A 23,214-nucleotide genomic window follows, 5' to 3' on the forward strand; every position below is an offset into this window, starting at 1 on the left:
AAACGGGTAGGAAACGACCCACCATGCTGGGCCAGTGTATTGACTTTCCTACCTTTTGAAGCAGAAGTTGGCTTGTGTGTGAAATCTTAAAATTTGTAATGGAAAAGACTTTAAAAGTCATCCTAGTTGGATTCCATCCCCTATAAATCCTCTCATTACAGATAAGGCTGGCTTACACAAATGTAGAATTCAGCCCATGAAAATAAGGCAAAAGTTTCCTTTTTAAACCTTGAAAAAGAGTGTCCTTTGAAGCTTTCGCAAATTGGCAAGTGTCATTTAAACTTTAGAAGTTTCTAGAAAAAAATTACTAGAGTGGTATTATTGAATTTGTGAGAGTCCTGTTCCCCACACAAGACTCACCTCTTTCTCCCTATTCCTATTCCAAACCCTTGCAGTTATGGTGAAATACTAACCGATTCTGCAGAAATCACCCTCCCAACCCGGACTACAGCAACATCTTCCTGTAGGCGTGCAGTAGCCATTTCTACAAAGCCGAGAGCATTCCGATGTTAGGGGCTGGACAGGCTGAATGGTGGGTCTGCATTCTTCAGGCATTAAAGGTCTGCATAAAACAAATAAACAAACAAATAAAAGCTGAATTTGTATTTCCTTTAAAGAACTAGTCTTGGAAAGAAAGCTAGTGATTTCATAACTTTAAAAAATATGACTTTTTAAATTTTGTTCTCCACAGAAAACTTTGTTTTCAAGACCCGTTCACAAAGATTTACAGCTTTTCATTAAAAACAAACAAATATGCTTACCAGCAAGGAGAAACAAGCCTGTTTTGAACTATACGAATTTTTTTGAAATATATTAAATATTTTAAAGATCTATATTTTGAAACATCAGTTTTCATGATTCTAATAGCATATTTCTGTCATATTAATACTTTTTAAAAAGTTGGTAGCCAAGAATGTTCTGCCAATTTAACTTATTAAAACAGATTTGGAGAAAATTAGAAAAAAAAATACTTTAGGCCTACAAACATTTTATATGTGCCCTGTGAACTTTTCACCAGTCATTGTTATACTTAACATCTAATAAGAAATGAAAAGTAGAAATAAGCCCTGGATGCTTGGATAAATTTGCCATTTCAATTTTTATTTGATATTTTTTAAAGTTACTTGATTTCTTTCAGCCTCACCATGGTTTAACCCAACTGGGTGTAAGGTCTCTGCTAATTTGCATGATTATTTTAACTATGATCAGCCAAAGCATAAAACAAGCAATGGAAATAACCAATCTGAATCAATGTTAGTAATGTTTAATTGAATTATTATTATTATTAAATTTTAATAGTTTATTTATATAATTTATGTAATGAAAATTAATTAATTAAAATTTAATAATTTAAATTTATGTTAAAAGGCAACCCAATATTAGTCATAATAGGTACCAAATTAGTCGACTCGTCTTGAATGAACTCCTGGTATGGGAACTTCCTTCTCTACAGCAGACTGTAATCTTTTCAGGACCTAGCAGATAGGTTTTCTGAAGCTGCCTTAAGGCACTTAAGAGGTCAAATGACTTTCTGGGACACAGTGAGCCTCAGAGGCTGAATCTGAACCCAGTTCTTCCTGGTGCCAAGCCCAACACTTTATCTATATGGGTTCTAATATTAATACCACATAAATTATTAATTATAAACGACAGCACCAGTTATAATCATTTAGGGTATGTATGCTAGTTAATGATTATTATGATTAATAATAATGGCAGAGACAGAAGAATATTGGAAGTGGGTAAGAACATTTTTATTTTTAAAGTTGTAGACTTTTTTGTGTTTTTCAGCCTATCTTTATGGATGAAACCAAGACACTGTAACAAGAAACTTTTTTATAGAAGACCTCACTGATGCTGAAATAAAATGCAGTCATTCTCTCTGAGTCAGACTGGTATCATCTCTTACAACTGACTGCTACCTAACCTTTGGAACAAAATGAGCAGTCCCACCCCCCTTTTATATCAGTCCCTGCAACCTGGCCCTCCACTCTTGTAAGAATGAGGCATTCATTTAACTAATATAAACAAGAAGTTTTCATCACTATCCCAAATGACCACCCCCAGGATGACCAGCCCTGTTGCTATGACTCCTAGAGTTCCATAACAAAGAAAAACACACAAGGTGATAATTATAGGTTAAAACTCCCACAAGAGGTAAATTATAGAGCCGTGCAGAGATAAGCAAGCCAATTAAACCAGGCCGACTCAGCTCCCTTAAGACATGTTACTTTTTTATGTTCCTGTGGCAATATTAACAGCGGCGATAATAGCACTCAGAATAATATGGAATTTAAACGATGCCTCTGGGCTATTTCTATACTGGCTCAGAGGATTATATTATTTGCGAAATTGCTTAAGACCAAGGGGATCTTCCCTTCCCCCAAATGTCCACCACATCTCTGTCAAAGGCATTCTATTTCTAGTGTGCTTTTCAAGTAGAAAATCTGACACTCACAGACTCTCAGATCCTACCCTTTATAATGGTAGTTCTAGATGAAAAGCACCTAAGGAATTCCTTAGCATTTATTACATTTTCATTCTCAAGTCCTTCCTAAACATTTTCTCTGTGATTCCTCAGAGAGGCAACTTCCTTCTGGGATGGAAAAAGCATTAAGTGCCCATTATGCTAAGGGGACTGGAAAGTGTGGGTTGGCCCATACACAGTATTAGTCATGTGGCTCCATATTTGACATATTTTTTCTGTCTGCTGAATATCTCAAGGTGCTTGTGTCCTCCTGGAATACAGTTTGAGATCTTCCTTGATATGTTGACCATCCATCTTTCTAGAGTATCTTCTCTCTGAGTATCTGACACTACTCTTTTTGTTTTCTTTCTGCATTCTTGATCCATGTCCTACCTCCTATAAGTGACTGTACCCTAGGGGTCTACCCTGGGCCCCATACTCTTTTTTCCTACACTTTCAGAATCTCATCAGTTTCTATGGATTATAGTCTCATCTTTATGTATATTATTTCCACATCTACATTTTCAGCTCTCATTTTGATTTGGAGTTCCAGTCTCCAACTGCCTGCTTGATATCTCTACCCAAGTGTCCCATAGATATCTCAAACTAAGCATGGCTAAAAAAATATCCTTCATTATCTGTCCCAACAAACCTTTGTTGCTCAGTCATGTCTGACTCTTCATGACCCCATTTGGGGTTTTGTTGGCAAAGATACTGGAGTGGCTTGTCATTTCCTTCTCCACCTCATTTTCCAGATGAAGAAACTGAAGCAAACAGGGTTAAGTAACTTGCTCATGGCTACACAGCTAGTAAGTGTCTAAGGCTGGATTTGAACTCAGGAAGATGCACCTTCTAGATTCCCAGCCCAGTGCTCTTTCCACTGAACCACCTAGCTGCACCCCCATCTGCCCCCCCCAAATGCTTTTGCATAGCTCATTCCCTAAGCCTGAAATGCTCTCCCTGCTGATTCACATTTCTGGGAACCCCTCTCCAGCTTCCTTCAAAGTTTAATTCAAAGGCTACCTCCTTCCAGATCCCTTTTTTCTGGATCATTCTGGTTTTTAGTAACTGCTTCCCCCCTCAATTTGTTTTTGTTTTGTATATAACCTGTATTTGTTTTTCTATGAATCTGTAGCTTTTGAGGACATTGTTTAAACTACATTTGAACAGCCTGGAAAGGTGGGCTAGAGACAGATTATGAAGTGTTTAAATGTCAAGTTGAAGGATACAGTACCTGACACACGGCAGTGTGATATTTAAAAAGTTTGAGAGACATAGTTTCTGGGTAATTTGATAATTTTTGTTAATAAAAACCAGCATATTAATTACTAAAAAGGATGGTCATATTGCTGTCTCTCCTAGACCAAAAACCCCTCATGGTAGTAGGCTCATAGTTTATATGCCGTGGGAAGAGTAGGTGTTCCCAAAGGTGGCAATCAACTCTGATTGGTTAATAATTAATGAAAGAATGAATATTACAGTAAGAGGCTGGGCTGTATTATAATGAGCATCTTGGGGTATGTCACTTGGATCACATGGATTTTGGTCAAAGAGACTTATGAATTTCCATATCACCTGTTTGACAAAAGGGAGAATCAACATTTCTCCTGTCTGAGTAAACACAATGAACAGGAATCGTCTTATTAGCCCAAACTTCAAATTTCTTTTACTGTCTGATTAGATCTTGACCTGGGTAAATCTCAGAGAAAGATTTCCCACACTGGTTGATTTCTGGATGAGGAAGTAGAAAAAGGGGAAAAGCTTGGTCCCAATATAATAATTAGTTATTAAATAAAGAGAGAAATAATGATTTCTCTCAGTAGGCACTTAATAAATGCTTCTTAATCAATCAATATGTTTAAGTATGGTTCTGATGAAGATTCTCTTATATTTGTCATAGAAGAATGCTTAGAATGTGGCCTCTAAGATCTTTTTTGTTTTTAAATATGAAAAACTTTTCATCAGTTCATGAATTTCCATGTTTAATATATTTAACCTTGCAAATGAGAATCCTTAAAGGATTTAAGATTTCTACAGTTTGAGGAATTCAATTAATAATGTCCTTCCTAAAGTGAAGAGAATTTGAGGGAGGCTTACAGTATATTGGGTGAGTCCTCTGTGGTGAATTTATGGGAAGACATGGACAGATGCTGGACAGGAGAGGCTGGGAAGAGTGAGACCTTTATTGCTGGAGGGATTACTCTTGTCAATTAGGTCATAGATCTGGAGAAGACCTGGCAAATTTAGTTAATAATCATAGACTCAACGAAGTCCTGAAGAATTAGTACATAAGTCTTCGGGAGTTGCAAGAGGTATACTGAGGTTAATTGACTTGTCTGGGATCACAAAGCTAATAAGGAGAGAGAGGTGGGCTGTAACCCAGGTCTTTCTAACTCTGAGCCTGAACACTCTAATTCCCAGGCCACATGGTCTTTTCTTAGACATATTTGTCTTCCACTAACATCCTCTGATGCTTCATCAAGGCATGAAGGAGACCATGGAACATATGCTCTGGCAGGTCCTAGCAAGCAAAAAAGTTTTGAGTACAGAACCAGTAATCACCTTCATGTCTGTGACCGAAAGGATTAGTCTAGCCAAATATGGAGAGCTCTGGCATTGAAATTAACAACAACGACAACAACCGAAAGTTTCTAGAAAACGTTAAGGTTTTGCAAAGCATTTTATATAGGCTGATATCTCGGAAAACACAGAAGAAGAGATAGCTCTGCAATTATTTCAACAGATGAAAGCAATTCATAAGCACTCTCTACAAAGGCAACCTGCTTCAGTACATTTCATTGAGGGGGAAGACTTTCTTAACTACACACATGCACACAGAGCTAGCATTTACACAGTATCTTAAGGCTTGCCAAGTATTTCCTTTGATCCTTACAACAACTTTGGGAGGTAGGTGCTAGCATGATTCCATTTTATAGATGTGGAAACTGAGGCTGAGAGCCATTAAGTAATTTATCCATACTCATATATCTAGTGCCTGAGCTGAAGGAACTGAACTTAAGTCTTCCTGAGTTCAGCATTTTCTATCTACTATGCCACCTAGTTGCCTACATACAAATCATTATATTTGTATAATACTTAGGTGATAGCTCCAATCAGACCTGGGGCAAGTTCCAAACTCACTTATGACTGAGTACAATTTATTTCCATTTTAGATGAGTAGATGTCATGGCCAAAATCATTCACTGTGTCATAGTCAACCCTCTAGGTAAGAACCTCTCATCACTTAAAGCACTCCAGAGTGCCAGCTTCAGGTACCTGCATTGGAGCAAACTGTTCTCATCTGCCCATTCTGTCAGGGGGAAGTCTTCACATACTTGGGATAAACTCACCGATGGATTTGAGGTCCTTAAAGAACTATATAAATGCTGGCTAAATGTGTGGCACCAAGTGAGATTTCTATGGGGGTGTCAGTAAGTCACATGCATAGCTAGCGTTTCCTTTCTGTATTTTCCTGGATGCCAGAATCCAGAGATACAGCATGGACAGAGCTGCAGTGCAGCTTACATGTGATATAAGATGAGCAATCCACTTAGCTTGTGGTCCAAATAACTTTCCTGTAGCCTATGCCCAACTGAGTGAAGCTCAAGGGATATAACGCATCACTTGGCATGTGTGGGATGTGGTGGGGAGATCCATTGATGAAATCAAACTGGATATAGTTTCAAGGCTGTAGCACTAACTTGTAATTGTGGTAGGAAAAATGATGCTAAGTCAGAAAGAAAGAAGAAACCCCGCAGAACATTTTTCTGTAGAGCGAGATAACTGTTCCTTTGTCTCTTGCCAGTCTCCTAATCTTTTCCGATGTTTCACCTACATGAAGCACCCAATTATTTAGATTCATACAGAAAAATGAATAATTTTCCCCCTGATTTTATCTGTTATTTAATGCCCAAGATTTGGTGAATCCATGCCTGTTTGTATACATGGGATCATAGGAGCATAAATTTGGAGACTGTAAAGACCATAGAGGATATCTAGTCAGCCATCCTCATCATACAGATAGGGAAACTGAGGCCCAGAGAGGGGAAGACACTCAGGTAGTACATAATAAAAGCCAGGTTTTGAACACAGGTTCTCTTATTCTGAATCTGGCGCTCTTTCCACTGTATCACACTTCTTCTTGTGCTCATCAGTTTTTATTTATGGAAGTGTAGTCTCTCTAGGTCCTGCTTGGTTGCCTCACCATGACTATGTGGAGTAGAAGTCCTGGAAGGTCCTACTAAGCTGGAAGGGTTTTAAGTACAGTGGATGCTGCCTGAGAATCAGGCTCAGCATGGGTGGGCTCACCAGCAGGTGATCAATTCTTTGGCTATGACAACCCATAAAACAGAAAAATGCAGAATGGCCCTCAGTCTTGGGTGGCCTCTTTCCATTTCTGAAGTGATAATAGCAGAGTAGTAGAAAAAGACACAGAGGGTACTAAGAATAACAGAATTTTTAGACAATCTAGACACATTAATTTATCTAGATAGAGGGATTGCTAACCTTTTCTATGTCACAGACTCTTTTAGAACTATGGTGAAGCCTGTGGACTCCTCTCTTAAAAGCATGAAGCAAAATACAAAGTATTTCAAAGGAAACCAATTATGTTAGAAGAGTTATGAAAATATTTTAAAAATTTGTGGTATATCTAGCATATATCTAGCAGCAGGTCTAATAATTACAGTAATCTTGAAGCAGTGTTAAGCTTAAATGATGTTTTGAGATCTCTTTGACAACTGTAATGTTGTGATATAAAAATATCTGTGACTTCTATTGGTGACAAAGCCACAGGTACTAAATGCTAAATTTCTGTTAGAGGTTATTGAAAATATTTTATTTTTTCCCCTATCGATGAAACCCTTGAGGATATCAGGTTAAGAACCAGTGATATGGGGAAAGTCCTCCAGCATATTGGATAGACACCTTATGAAGGATTTATGGGAAGACATAGGTGAGAATCACACAAGGATAAGGAAGCATGGATGAGTTGTTATCTGTACCACTGATTGTTGCAGTTATCTGTACCACTGATGAGGTCATGTAGCTACTGATATGTTAAAATTTAAAGTACAGATTGTTGTGAAGAGCTCTTTTGACTGTGAAATTCTGGCTTAAACTCGGTAAAATCATGTTTTCATTGAACTTATGATTGATTTTCTCTACTTATACATACTCCATATAATTTTTTAAACATTATTAGTCCACTTTGGATGATAAAATACTTCTTTTATTTACTTGTAATTCAGAAGGATCTTTCAGCAATACAGGCATCCCCTCTGCATTTGATCTAGAACCTTGCTATTAACTTTTTGTTATTGCTATTTGGATCTTTGATTTCACTGATATGAGAAACTCTGGTTGTGGAAACTATCTTCACCAGAACAGATCAGCAATAATCTCTATCTTACAGTCTTTGGGAATTGAGTACAATTATACTTTGAGAATATTTAAAAATTATTTTATTAGTTACATTTTAATATTCAGTCTAATGTACTGGGCAAATTTGATATCAAACTCTCATGGCCCTCACCATCTTCCTAACTAGGGAAGGGCAACTGGGATTTTCTCCTAGGGTACAGAAATATAAAGGAATGGTATTAGTACTTTTGGTCATTTAGCAGCATCCAAATAACTGAGTTTAACACCTAGTTACCAAGAGTAATTAGTTAAAATGGGAAGCTACCACATGATAGCTTTTTTCTTCTGGTGGCCACATCTTCCCTATTTTTCCCAGATAAACTCATGGCTCCCCTGGCCCTATTTTTCTATGCTGTTGCTTCCCTCCTTCTCCCAAGTAAATTAAGGACACATTTTCTGATTCTTTCCTCCAGCACAAATATTACTAACTGAGGCTCTGAGAGAGTAACCAGAAATGACAATTGAAATGAGGACATTAATGAAATTCTAACTTTGGTCTCTTCCTCTGATTGGCCAGTTTCTCCTGCAGCCGCCATTTCAAGGAAAGTGTCCTGGCTAGATTTGTTCACACATTCATTCTCCTTTGGGCTCTGCTCCAACTCTCTGAACTTCTTGCTCACCTTGCCCCTTTCCCTGCTGCTCATATTTTCCGCTTCCTTTTATGTGCTGTCTTCCCACATTAGAATATAAGCTCCTTGAGGGCAGAGACTGTCTTTCTTTTTGCTTGTATTCGTATTCCCAGCATTTAGCACAGTGCCAGGTACATAAGTGCTTAGCAAATGTTTGTTGACTTGACTGACATGTACATGACTAATACATACAACCAGGTACCCTATACTAATTGCATCTCAACATTCATTCAAGGGACTGGACCAGCCTGAATGACTTAATGAATAGTGTAGGCCATTGAAAACTTTCCTTTAATATTTGAACAAAAGCCCCAAAATCTTTATTTCTACTATTTGAAGTCAATAGGCAGTTTTCTAGACAGACATGCTTTTAGGCTTGGAGTCTGAGGTCTAATAGTTTATTGTGATCTCCATATTCCCACACTTATTTAAGCCAGGAACATGTATTTCTTTTTTTTTTTTAATTTTTAAATGTTTTTTAAATTAAAAAAATTTTTTTTTTGAACACGTATTTCTTAATCCCATTGAATATGAAAAATAGATAAGGCTCTCTGTAGAAAATTGTGCAAGACTGTTATATTCTTTCTCTCTCTCTCTCTCTCTCTCTCTCTCCTTCCCTCCCTCCCTCTCTCCCCCCTCCCGTTCATTTTCAACCAATCAACTCTCTCGTTTGAGAAAACCTATTTTGGACTGCATTTTAGAGGATCACAACATTTGCAATTTTTTTTTAAATAAGGGAAGTGATAGTCTTCTAATTTTCACCATGGCCACAAAGAGAAAAGAATGGAAGCATGGGAAATATAGTCGATAACAAGCAAAGTATGTGGCCAAATGTATGTCAAAATAAGGTTCTCAGCTATCTTACCCTTTTTGGTAAAAAAAAAAAATCTCAAGTTCACTTATAGAGACTTTCATTAAAATATCCAGTGTACTATTAGATCATAGGATTAGAGTTAGAATGGACCTTAGAAGTCATTATGCCCAGTCCCTTTATTATGAATTAGGAAACTGAAATCCCCGAGATGTTTATCCAAGGTCACAGGCAGTAAAGAGCAGACCTAGGATTTGAATACAGGTCCTCACTCTCTAAATTCCAGCATTCTCCCTCTAGAGTCATTTCCCAGCACAGTTATTTTTAAAAAAAGGCATTGTTATAGACTTACTGAAAATGACTTTTAGTAATGATTGAGATGTGGCAACTTACCTTCCTACTTTACTTCCTCTTTTTTGGGATATGTGAAATTCCTCTAACAACAGAGGCAAGAGGTTTAAAAGTTTAAAGGAAAGAAGGAGAAAAGAGCTACAATCAAATGGAAAGTCTGTGGAAAACCACCGTGGAGTAGGGTAGCATCGTCACAAATACTGACTAAGCAGGCCTTATACTACAGAATGAAGCATTGGGGGTGAAAAGATGGGGATTTCCCAGACCTTGAAGTATATTATAATGCAGCAGTCATCAAAACCATCTGGTACTGGTTAAAATATAGAGAGCTAGATCAACGGAAGACACTAGATGAGGGAGAATTAGTAACAATGGAATTCAAAAACTGTGTTTGATAAACTGGAAGACATAAATTACTCAGGAAAAAAAGTTCTTATTTAATTCAAAACTTCTGGGAAAAGTGGAAAGCCATTTAACAAAATTAGGCTTAGACCAAGACCTCCTACCATTCCACAATCTATTATAATGGATATATAATACTATTTAAAAATAGATGAGAAACAGATCATATACTTCTCACAGTTATGGGTAGGAGGTGTATTCTTAATCAAAGGATGGAGGCAATTATAAAAAATAAAATAGAAAACTTTTATTACTTGAAACTAAAAGGTTTCTATACAAGTAAAATTAATGCACCTAGGATAAGAAGGGAAATGGCCAAATAGGAAAAGATCTTTGTATCATATTTCTCTGGTAAATGTTTGGTATCCAATTAAAACAATTTACACATATGTATGAATGTACATGCATGCATATATTATACATATATATGACAAAAAGCTATTTCCCAATAGATAAGTGGTAAAAGGACAGGAACAGCTTTTAAAACAATTGCAAAGTATTAACAACCACATGAAAGAATATTCCACAACACTAATAAGGGAAATGTAAATCAAAACACTTTAAGGTTTCACCTCACACCCTGAAAATTGTTAAAGATGACAAAAGATGAAAATGGTCAATTTTGAAGGGGTTGTGGGAATACAGATAAGCTAGTACATTATTGGTGGAGTTATGAATTGGCATAACCACTTTGGAAAGCAATTTGGAATTATGCAAATAAAGTGACTAAAATGTCTATACTCAAAGATTCCACAACTAGGCTTATGCCACAAGGGAGTCATTGATAAGAAGAAAGTCCCTATATATACTAAAATATTTAGAGCAGTACTTTTTGGAGTAGTAAAGAATTAGAAGCAAAGTAGATGCCCATCAATTGGGGAATGACTAAACAAACTGTGGTATGTGAATATAATTGAATATTATTGTCCAATAAAAAATATTGAATGAGAGCAACACAGAGAAGAATTGAAAGTTCTACACCAAGTGATGCAGAGGGAAGAAAACAGAACCAAGAAAACAATGTATACAATAACTATAACAATGTAAATGGAAAGAACTATATATACATATACACATAAAACCAAAAGTGAATGTTGCAAAATTGTAAAGAACAAGCATAGTTTGAAGGAAGAAATATGCAAAGACACCCCCACCCCACCGGCCTCACCCCTTTGCAGAGCTGAGAGGTCCACAAGGATTGCACATTGATGTGTGTCTGTGTGTACATCTATGATATGTGCATCTCTTCAAACGTTGTCAATGTATTGATCTGTCTTGATGATTTTTATTTTTTTTTGTTTTAAAAATACTATTTGTTATGTTGGATGGCTTTCTGGGAGAAGGAGGGAGATGGGGATGGGAAGTGTAGTGGGGGAAACTATGGCACTTTTAAAAAAGAAAAGACACCAATAAAACTTATTTAAATAAAGAACAGATGGGGCTTTGTTTCATTTTTATTTTGGGGTCCTTAGGCAATGTAAGTGAGGAAGTGGTATAATGGAAAGAGCACTGGCTTTGAGTCAAAAGACCAGGGTGCAAGTCCAAACTCTGTCATTAACTAGCTGTGACTTTGGACAAGTACCCAGGGGTACCTCTCTGGTCCTTGATCTCCTCATCCATAAAATAAAGGGGTTGGATTAGATGACTTCACTTAATCCTGTTTGCCTCAGTTTCCTCATCTGCAAAATGAGCTAGAGAAGGAAATAGCAAAGCACTCCAGTATCACTGCTAAGACAACCCCAAATGGAGTCACAAAGAGTCAGACACGACTGAAATGACTGAACAACAACAGCTTCTTGACTCCCAGCCCGGTTCTATCTACATTATACCATGTTGTTTACCTCTACAGGCCTAGATGAAATTGCCTGTTCTATATCATCATTCTTTAGCACTCTATTAAAGGCAGTAATTCTGGGCCTTCTCCATCACATAAAAAAGGTTAAGAATGCTATAAAATGATTTTGCTGCAATGATATTAGAAAATCTTCAAGTATACAATTAAAGATTGATTAAGTCGCATATTAAGTAGAAAGACAACTTGAATGGAAAAATAATTATGACTCCACTCCATTGAGAAGGTGTAGACTCCTTCTTTATTTGGAGTCTATATAGAGTCTACATTCTAAAGCAGTGTTGAGGCTGGGCTAGATATCATTGAATCCAGCCATTCTTTCTTTCTTTTTTAAAAATTTATTTAATTTTTAATCTATGTAATAAAACAAGTATTTCCACAATATATTATAATAAAAAATGTGATTGCACATGAAACTGCAAATCTACTATTTACAACTGGCTATTCCTTTTAAATATATGATAAAGTCACCATATAAATTCCATCCCCCCCTTTTTTTCTTCCTTCTCTCCACCCTCCCAGACCTAGAGATAGCTACCATTGGAAAAAGAACCTGACCATAGCTACTTTGGTGTAAAAGAAGATCTGGGTTCATATTCTGAATAAGATAGTGAGGTAAAAAAAAAATAAAATCACTCCTACCTCAAAGAGAAATATCAAATGGTCACAAGCCCAAAAAGAGTTCTTGGAAGAACTTAAAAAGGAATTTTTAAAAAATCAAATAAGAGAGATCCAGGAAAAATTAGGAAAAAAAATAAAAGCAATCCAAGAAAGCTAACCAATTAGAAAAAAGACATACAAAATCTTAAGAAAGAAAATAACTCCTTGAAAACTAGAATTGGGCAAGAAGAATCAAATGATATTGTAAGACACTAAGAAATAATGGAACTGGAAAAAAATTAGAAGGGAACTTAAAACATCTCATTAGAAAAACAACTGATCTGGAGAACACATGGAAGAGAGACAATATGAGGATTGTTGAACTACCTGAAAGTTATGATCAGCCATTAATTCTGATGAGTATGAATTCAGTACTAGAATGTGAAGGGAAATTTTTTTCCCCAGGATGAATTTTATCATTCCACCTCAGTGAGGAGTCACTATCACAAGCTTTAGTGGATTTATTAGATAACAAATTTTCTTTTTATTCATATTACTTCCTTTCTACCTAATACCTAAGGTGAGTACTATTCACAAAGTACTCTTCCTCCCTGTTCTCCACTTCTCCCCTTGGGATTTGATCGGGTCTGTCCTGGTCACACCACATTTCCTTCTTGTGATATCCGTTTACCAGTGAAAAGAAGAGTGCAGGATTCTGCAACCCTTACATTTTCTACTAGACTACTTTGTAACACCCCGTGAGATGACAATGCCATCTATCAGCTTCCTTTTGCCAGAAATTTTAGCCATTCCAAACGAAACTCTGCTGTAGTGGGGAGGACAGGGTGACTGTAGTGCATACCTGGAGAGGTAGCCATGGTATGTGACCTGGGGTTTGCTGCTCATCTACACTGATCTTGTTAGGATTTTGTGGTGCAGTACCACAAAACAGTTTGACTGCCAGTTTCTTTCACGTAATATTTAAGATGCCACAAGAAATTAAATATTTCCAAAGGCACTACATGCATTCTGCACTTGTGGAATGCCCTACTTTTGATTGTAGTTCCTGCATGAGTACACAGTTAAAATATTTTCTGACACATCTTTAATGTGAAAATCAACTGCAAATCAAGGGTGTCTATACAGAACAGGGATTCTTAATCCAGGATCTTTGAACTTGTTTTTAAGATATTTTAAAAACTGCATTTCAAAATAATTGCTTTCCTTTGCAAGACTATGCATTTTATCTTATGGATATAAAACCATTATTCTGGGAAGGGGGTCCATGCTATATTAAAAAAAGATTAAGGATGATATAGAATGAGTTTCCTGCTGTGATACTAGAAAATCTTTTAAGTATATAATTAAAGATTAATTAAGTCACGTATTAAGTAGAAAGACAAGTTGAGTTGAAGTTACAGGTATTCTAGTTATTCATAATTATTGTGTTGTGTTATATCATAACATATCATATCATATCATATATCATATCATATCATGTCATATCATAGTTAGTCATAGTTATTCTATGTTTCTACTCCTTTGAGTGGTATAGACTCATTCTTCTTTGTTTGGATTAAATAACTTCTATGTTCTAAAGCAGTATTGCGGCCAAGCTGGATATCACTATTAGGAGGTATGTAAAAGAACTATTTCTTAATGGTCTCAAACCAACTAAATCCTATGCACTGAAACTGTTCTCAGCCACCAAGAGCTTCTCTATTTTGTAGCCTATGTCAGCACACACTATTGGCTGCTAGTGACCACACAGGCTTGGGCACATAAGTGGTACTTCATAAATACTATTGATGGATAAGACATTCTCAAAAGTAAGGAGCTTGGAAGTTGACTGGTAGTAGTAACAGAAAAAAATGCAATTTAGCAAGAGCAAATTATAGCCAGATTTAATGCTGAAATGCAGAGGTTTAATAAAATATACAAATTGATTAAATAAAAAAAATTATATTATACCTGTGTTTACAACTTTAGGATCAGGCTTAAAGAAAAATTGAAAACATACAGTTGTACAGTCCTAATGCCCACAGTTGGTCTATACACAGAGTCGTAACTAAGGATTTTTTTCACTTAGGGTAAGTGGCACGAAGCATTTCCTCAGCTGAAGTACAGGGATGTTGTCCCTTTGGTGAGCACAGAGACCTCAGGACACCATGTGAGACTGCTGCTGGGGAGGCTTTGGGGGAGGGGAGAAAGAGAAGGTATAGCACTGAATGGGGAAGGTGCTCACTCAGTGGTTTCCTGTTTTAATTGAATGGTATTCTTCCAAACCAGATGCCAAATTATAATGTATATGATACTAAAAGATTGCCAGTGTTATCAGAGCCCTCTTATACAGGGGGTGGGGGTAGGCTCTAAATTCAACATTCTCAGGCAAATTTGCCCTTCCTCATGCTGACTACCAGATTCTGAACCAAAAGTATTAGATAGTTTTCTTAGGAAGACAAGAAACTGCCCAGTGTTTTATTTTCAAAATCAAATAATTTTCTATTTTAACAAAGATTTCAGAAAGTGTAAGGGTGAAAATGTTATTTTCTATTATGTAATAGTCTCTGAAATTCAATTCAATACAATACAATTCAATAAACATTTATTAAGTGCCTACTATGTTCCAGACACTATGCTAAAAGTTGGGGATACAAAAGAGGCAAAAGACAGTTCCTGCCCTCGAGGAGCTTACAATCTAATGGGGGAAGCAGAAACACATATTTTCAATATTTCTATCACTTGATTATTCTCTAGTAATTCAATACAATACAGTTAGTACAATAAAAATTGATCATAGTATAATAAGTCCCTTGAGTGTATCCCATCATAAAATTAATTTTAAACTGAAGCTAATAATAATGAATTTGAAAGAAGTAGAATTGTTTCAATTATAATTTCACACAAAAAATTCAAAAGCTTCAGTTGCAGTGTTTCTTTTCTGTCAGACTTTTTTTCTGAAGATCACAGTACTGGAATCCTCATAGGTAATTATGACTAGCAGAGTGGTATGATACTGCAGAAAGTATATAGATCTGAGTTCTATCTTGGCTCACCTGTGTGACTTTGAATAAGTTATTTCACTTAAAATATATGAACCTATAGGGAAAAAACTGAAGAAAGGAACTTTTAGGAGCTGATTCGAATTATTTTCCTTTTTATTAAGAAGGAAAAATAAAACATTCTGACTCCTGCCTGAATGAGCTCCCTGGAAAAGATTTTTATAAGCACAAGTTCTAAATGCTGTTTGGTTTTGTTATTATTCTTAAAATGTCTAAGAGTAGTTCATTCATTTACTCAGTAAGTGAATTAAAAATGAAAAAAAAATTGTCTACTATATACCAGACACTGTGCTATACATTGGGGGTGCCAAGTCAGAAATGAAATTGTCCCTGACCTCAAGAAGTTTACTTTCTATGGGAGGAGGGAAGGAAAGAGAATAACATGCACACAGAAAAATACAAGGGGAAGGAAGAGTAGAATAGGGATATGGGAGAGATTGGGTTGGTGTGAATGAGTATAAGCTAACTAAGATTGGTAGCCCAAGAAAGGGGCTGTGGCTCAGCAACCTATGACTCTGAATTAAGAGGATTCTGAATGGAGCCAGAGGGCAGTAGACTGACCCACCCTTTGCAGAAAGCAGAGACAGAATAAGTTATTACCGATATGGCCTAGTCAAAATTTGCCTATGTATGTTGCAAATATTTCTTCCACTTTAAATGGAAACTCGGCACTCCTGTTTTGAAGTCTGCACTTGTTCCAACAATGGCCAGGAAAGGTTAATGGCTTTCCAGTTTGTAAGCAGACTGATTCTGAATGAACGTGTTTGACTGAGCAGTCAGTTCAAAGAATGGTCAAAAAAGGTAGACCATGGCTGGCTGGCAATGACACTTTTGATGGGTAAATGAACCCAAGGAGTAATGCAGTAATAGGAGAAAGGAGAAAGAATAGAGAGGGATTTCTTCTTGCCCAGATGGAACTATGTACCATCACTCACAAAATTACAACTCTAAGTATCTAAGTGATCCTGAGGAATGGAACATTATTTTATGCTTTTCTTTTGGGGGATGTACGGCAGGCAGGGCACAGTCCCCTATCAGAGAGGTTGTATGGTCTTATTAATGCCAATAGAGAGACTCAAGAAGCAGATGTAGAAAAAGAAAACTGACATTATTACTGGAAAAGTTAACACACAGAATTAGAAACATTTGTCTGAAAAATTCCTCCTCTCCATCCTGCAGATAAAGCAGCAGATCTTAAAATAAATTAGTTCTAGGTCGTTTGAGACTTCACTGATGTTTCAAATAGGAAATAAAAACATTGCCTATAATTCACAAAGAAAGGAAGCAAAAGGCTGCACTTTAAAAGGGCATATAAATGTGTCCAAAAAAGCCATTTTTCAAGTCCAGGAACACTGTTATGAATCCCCCAATTTTGAGATAACACTCTCGGTTTCATTTGGTAATATTAGCAATTATAAGTCATTCACTCAAAGTGTTTTCTCTTATTTGTCTAGTGAAGCAGCCTGAAGTGAGATGGCTATGTGCCTTAGGACTATTTGTCTTTCTTGCTAAAAGGTACTTTCACAAAACCAAGTGGGATTACTTTCAACATGTGGGATGGAAAGGCAAATCTGCACTCCGACCCAGAGACTACATTGTCTTATGATGCGTTGACTTCCAGTATAATCCCAAGACATTCAGGGGGTGTAATACCAGATTTTCTTTATTGTACCACAAAGAGGAACCATGGCAGGTTCTTTATAATGCTACTAAGAGTTCTGAACAATGAGGCTGGTTTTCAGAACACCAATGGGGCCTCATTTGAGAAGCAGAAAATTCCCACTAGCATCATGTTCTTCATTTCATGCCCTCTTTAACAAATGCATTTTGACAAGGACAGCTCAATCATATTCACATAGTCAGCCAGACAATTACTATATGAACCAATGTCTCCTTACAGCATTTGAAATGAATGCAATAGTTGGAAAGAACCTCTAAGTGGTACAAAACAGTGGTTTCACCCTTTGGCTGTGATGGTCAGATGTCACAGCTCCAAGAAATCAGATATGCCCTTGGAAAGCTTCTCTCTAGTATTTCTCATAATCTAATGGACATGGATATAACCATTTCTCGCATGGGATATTTGCTACTTTCTTTGAAACTGAGGATGTCTTTGTGTAAATAGTCTGTGCATCTTAGCACATACATATGTATATGTATAAATGAACATGCACAAAAATGTAGATACACTATTGTAGACACGCATGTTATTATATATGCACACATACTATCATTCTTAGGTGATCACCCTGTTATAGACATATAGATATACACACATATATGTGTCTGTGTAAATTTACATCTAAATCTACCTACAGGTATAGCTACTTCATTATAAATAAAGACAGACACAAAGATATACATCTCTATCTCTATCTATCTATCTATCTATCTATCTATCTATCTATATCCAATTCATTCATGCAAAAAATTGTTTCTGATCTCTTTCATTCAGTTGGGAACTCAATTTAACTATTCTGAATATCAGAAAACATCTGGAGAGCATTTGGGTCCTTAGAACAAACTCTTTCTCACAACATCATCTCTAGCCTATTTAAAATAAAATGTTATGAGCTGTCAGAGATGCTAACAGATATTCTGATAGTTGGTAAAAAGAATAGTGCAGCAAATGTCCTGTTGCCTTTTAGACCTGAAATTGACCACTCTGAATGTATTCTTATAGGATCTATATTTGCTTATGACCTCTGGTCTTCAGAAATCCTGTCATGTTTGAAAACGAGTCCCTCGTGGAGCCTGTATCCCTGCTAATAGCTGAGAGGTCAATGGAGCCGTGAAACAGTTTGTATTACTGCCAGGGTGGTCATGAAAACAACACCTGCTGTGGGAGTCCTTGGCAGCTGGGTCAACAGGCACTGTGGGAATTTATCAACCTAGGGGAGGCCACTTGCATAAAACTTTGACTGATGAATTGGGAGAGACTGGCTTATTGGGCTAAAGCTGCTCTATTATGTATGACTTTTCTTTAGGATGGCAGGGCTGCCTGCCTGCCGGCCCCAGAACACAGAAACTAAACTGGATTCCCCTTGGAAAATGAGGGGAAAAAAAAATCAAGCGCTCTCTTAGCGGTCAGCCCTGGGAGCCAGTATAAGATGAAGCAAACACAGAAATAAGTCAACTGCAAAGTGGTGGGCTTTCGTGGGATGGACAGCGGGGGGTGTGATAGAAGCTGTTTTCTGTATTGGTCACAAAGGGCTTTCTGGACACAGCATTTCTGTCAAGTGAAATTCAAGCGTAGAATTTGCAAGGAGTGTTAATGTCTATCCCTCTTATGGGAGTGGTCATTGCAACAAAGTTAGGGAACAACAGCATTGTGCTAAAATTTGTCATTCTGCAACTAAAGTAAGCATGATCAAAAAAATAATGCTGTTTTGCAAATGCTGGAAAGACTAGCAATGTAAATATTCCAAGATCAAAGATGGTCATTTGATCTGCCTAGGTCTGTCCATCAAAAACAAAACAAAGCAAAAGTAAAATAAAGTATATTTTGTCCACAGCTGTGATGAAATCTTGCTTGAAAGAAACACCTTTGAACAGCTAGCACTGTGCCTCAGTCCTCCAAGAACTTGACAATGGCTTCATATGGGATTTGTTTTAACTTAGAAACAATTTGTAAATAGTGAGACTTTGGCCCACGAAAAGGACCTTTTGAAAAATGATGTATTCTTAACCACTCACTCAAAACTCTTTGGAAACTTTTGCCCTAATTTTCAAACTAAGAGATCCTTCCTTAAAAGGTGGGAAGACCACCTGGATTATGGTCTTTGAATATTTGGCCAGACAATAATACTACAGGCTTGGATGTGTATAGTGTCTTTCCTCTAAGGAATTCAGGGCTTTCAAAGTATATTACTTTACCGACCATCACAGCACATGGTCAAGGGAGGCAGGTGCACATTTTACAGACTGAGACTTGAAGGAAGAGAAAGGTGAAGGAAAGTGTCTTCATCTGACTTCTGCTAACAGCTTCTTTTTTAATCCAGAAAAAACCCACATCCTATATAAGATTTACTTCTCATTAATAACCTTCTAGAACAGAGAAGCTAATTTATGCCTTTTGTAAGACTTAAGAATTTCATCATTTATCGTCTCCTAAGGAACTTGATTTCATGGAAGGTAAATGAGGAGCTGTTTGTATATTCGTTCACAGCAGAATAAATTTAGGGCTGGAAGGAACTTTGGAGGCCATGTGATCCAACCTCCTCATTTTAAAGTTGAGGCAACTAAGGCTCGGATATGCTGAATGACTTGCCTGAGATCATATAAATGGCAGAACTGAGATTCAAACCCAGGTTCTCTGACTCCATGTTCAGCATGTTTTCTTCTGTATACGATGGATTGGGAAGATAAGATGGCATAGAAAGCATTTGAGACTTGTCAAATTCATTCCCATTGGCTTGTTGATCCACCAGTTTGTGGTAGTACTAAAGTCAGAAGCTCAATGTTCAGTTTCATTAGAAAATACAGTTTTCCATTTTCTGCCAAGTGCCTTAATAAAGGATTAAGGAAAATTCAAATTGCTGTTCATCTTCATAGGTGAGGGTCATGAAAGAGCTTTTGTGCTTGATTCAACTCATTTTCTAGGACTGCTAGCCTAAGGAAGACAAGCCCACAGGCCAGGTCTTGGAGGCTGATGGGACTCCCAAGTGTGGTCAGGCCCTACACCTAAAACCTTTGGACAGCTTTTTCCTTGAGTCCATTTGGCCCAATATGGTCATGGGACACTTGAGAATGAGAGCCATTAGAAGGTTCCATTCCCCACCAACCAGAAGTATGCTGAGCTTTCTCATCCAGAGGAAGATTCTTCCTTTTGCTTAATGTCAGTACTGTACTGACCATGTACTAAGAAAACTGAGAGGTCTCTCAGTGCCTTGCAACACTTCTGGGTGCCCTGCCTCTATCTCTCTCAGGGAATTCTGGATGTACTTTTGCATTATACTGGGTATTTTTAAACATAAAACAAAATTAAACAACTCATTTTACAGCAAAACATTTAACCAGGACTCCTCTCTGTGGTGAAACTCTCCTACCCCTTACTAAGGATTCACTTGACATTAATCATTCATAGTCACAGACTTAAGAATGGTCCATGTGGCCTGATGTTTGGAGTTTGGAGTCCTCTTTTTCCTGAGATGACTTTAAATGTTGCTTGAGGCTTAGAGGCTCTCTAACCTTCTTTTCTTTCTTGCATGCATGAACACATGAAGACCTGACATAAAAATCATTTGCAATCATCATTCTCCTTTGAAGACACAGATATTAGTTTTGTGATGAGTTCAGATTATACTGATAATATAATGGGAACATGGGGTCCTGACTAACAGGGCAACCATGGAATGCTGGGATCCAGGTTCTGGTTCTGTTTTTGACCTTTGCTAACTATGCTATCGCAAGCAAGTCACCTAACCCTCTATTCCTCAAGACAACTGAGGCTGCTCTAGTTACATATATGTCACGACTGACATTGGTGGAGGGAGTTTCAGTTATGTTCATGACACTGATGAAATCACAGATCTAGACCAAAAAATAAAAAGAATCCACTTATTTTTTATCCAGAACTACTAGTCAATGCTCATTCAAAGGTTACTCTGAAAATACTAGTTACTATAATAAGCCAAGAGGATAGAGGCTGTGTAGCAGAAAAATGGCCAGATCTGGAGTGAGGAGAGATCTGAGTTCAAATTTCACCTCTAGAACTTCCTCTCTGTGTAATGGTGAGCAACTTACTTTACATCTGTAAGTCTCAGTCTCTTCCTCCATTAAATGGTGATAGTAATACTTCCCAGATGGTCTATGATTATCAAATGAAATAATGCATGCAAACTACTTTGTGAATTGTAAAGGGCTGTAAAGGGCTAATTGTAAAGAAAACTGGACAGTGACATTGATGGAGCACTGGACCTGGAGTCAGGAAGACTTGAGTTCAAATCTAACCAGCTGTGTGACCTTGGGGAAATCACTTAATCTGTACTTGCCTTAGTTTTCTCAACAGTGAAGTTGACAAAATAATATCCATATATCAATATCGAAGGGTTGCTGTGAAGATCAAATGAAATATCTATAAAAATGCTTTGAAGATTTTAAAGCACTACAGAACTGCAGGCTTTATAAATGTCTGTTCTCATGATTACCTACTAGAAGCTAATTTAAACTAAGGCTGTAATGTGGATGGATTTCTGTGGTAACGAGAGAGGCCACTGGAAAAATAGCCAGGCTTTCTTCAAATTTTGCTAATAATGAATTTCTCAGAGTATGGGTTTTTTTCTTCCAAGGCAGGAAACCTGCACAAGGCAGTACTGACGATTGGCTAATGTTTCAGGGGTAATGCTGTGCACATGCCGAAGTGTATGCTTATGCAGAACTTCAGCTCCTCAGCAGAGAAATACTACAATAATAAACTTCTGGCCCCAAATCAAAACAGCATGACGTTTCTGACCAATGTTTATGCAAACGAGGGTGCTCTGCCACAAGCCAGGGAAGTTTTAATTGATGCCTTTGCCTAAGTACAAGGACAGTGTCTTTCGGACTCTGGTTATTTCCCTCCTGAAACCAAACACACATCTTAACCCTGGCCCCACATATGAAATAACTCACCAGCAACAGAAATCTAATGGGAAGGCAGGCTTTTCAGGTATGTCACTCGGAGACCACCCTACTAGCAGAGGCCCGAAGAACACAAAACCAAGGTCACACTGGTAATTAGACACTAATAATGGATTTAAGGTGTAAAATTCACTTTGACTCACACACCAACAGACTAAACAATCTGAATGAAGAGTGCAAGATCTCGTTTTCCCCTTGGGTGTGGAAGACTATTACATGAATACCTGGAAGCAAACAGGCAGGGAAAAGAAATATCCATTGAGAAAGCAACTGAAGTTGATCTAAGCACAATCACTGGAAATCATGAAGAGTAACAGAAACTTACATCTCAAAGTAATGGATATATTACTACTAATTTATTCTGCATTAATCATTTCCCTAATTGGAACAGGTTATCAAGGAGCTGGTTTTTCAATTCTATCAAATGATATGCTGCTATTCCACTCAAAAGGGAGGAAACGAGGGACTTTTCTACCATGGGAGGGAAGCAATCTCACTGGATATACAGTGACTGACAAACTACGAGTGCTAGCAGATGATAGATGAGTGATATTACAGATGTATTGCTGCTATTAAAAGTGAACTATTCAGGACCAATTATTCTCATTAGCAGCAGCCGAGAACTTCCTGACAAGCAGAGTTCACTACACCTCTTTTCTTCAGAAAAGATGCTGTGGGTTCAATATGTTAGCTTCTTTCTACACCAGCCTTTCCCAGTCTCCCCAGTTGCTAAAGCCATCCCACTGAAGTTGTATTTATTTTACACACATTTTCAACTTACTTATCGACGTACATGTTATTTATATCAGTACAGAACATATGTTTCTTGAAGGTAGGAAATGTTTCCTCTTTTGTCTTTATGATCTGTGTGTCTAATGCAGTACGTGGCACATGCTTACTAAGTGTTATTTGAATAAATGAATGAAAAAGAAGAGAGATACCCATCTTATAAGGAAGGAAACATCTTTAAGTATATGCCACTTTTTTCTCATGAGCAG

At 37.2% G+C, this 23,214-nt stretch overlaps 1 protein-coding gene across 1 annotated transcript in view; it reads right to left on the minus strand.

Annotated features, from left to right (window-relative positions):
• Nucleotides 1-23,214, minus strand: part of HHIP (hedgehog interacting protein) — a 138,861-nt gene that overhangs the window by 3,931 nt on the left and 111,716 nt on the right. The window contains exon 12 of the mRNA XM_020989835.2: nucleotides 414-562. Coding sequence (XP_020845494.1) covers nucleotides 414-562 — 149 coding nt within the window. The remainder of the gene's footprint in view (nucleotides 1-413; nucleotides 563-23,214) is intronic.

Source organism: Phascolarctos cinereus, unplaced genomic scaffold (genome assembly GCF_003287225.1).
Source record: "Phascolarctos cinereus isolate Bilbo 61053 unplaced genomic scaffold, phaCin_HiC Scaffold_9;HRSCAF=440, whole genome shotgun sequence".
NCBI classification, from domain to species: Eukaryota; Metazoa; Chordata; class Mammalia; order Diprotodontia; family Phascolarctidae; genus Phascolarctos; species Phascolarctos cinereus.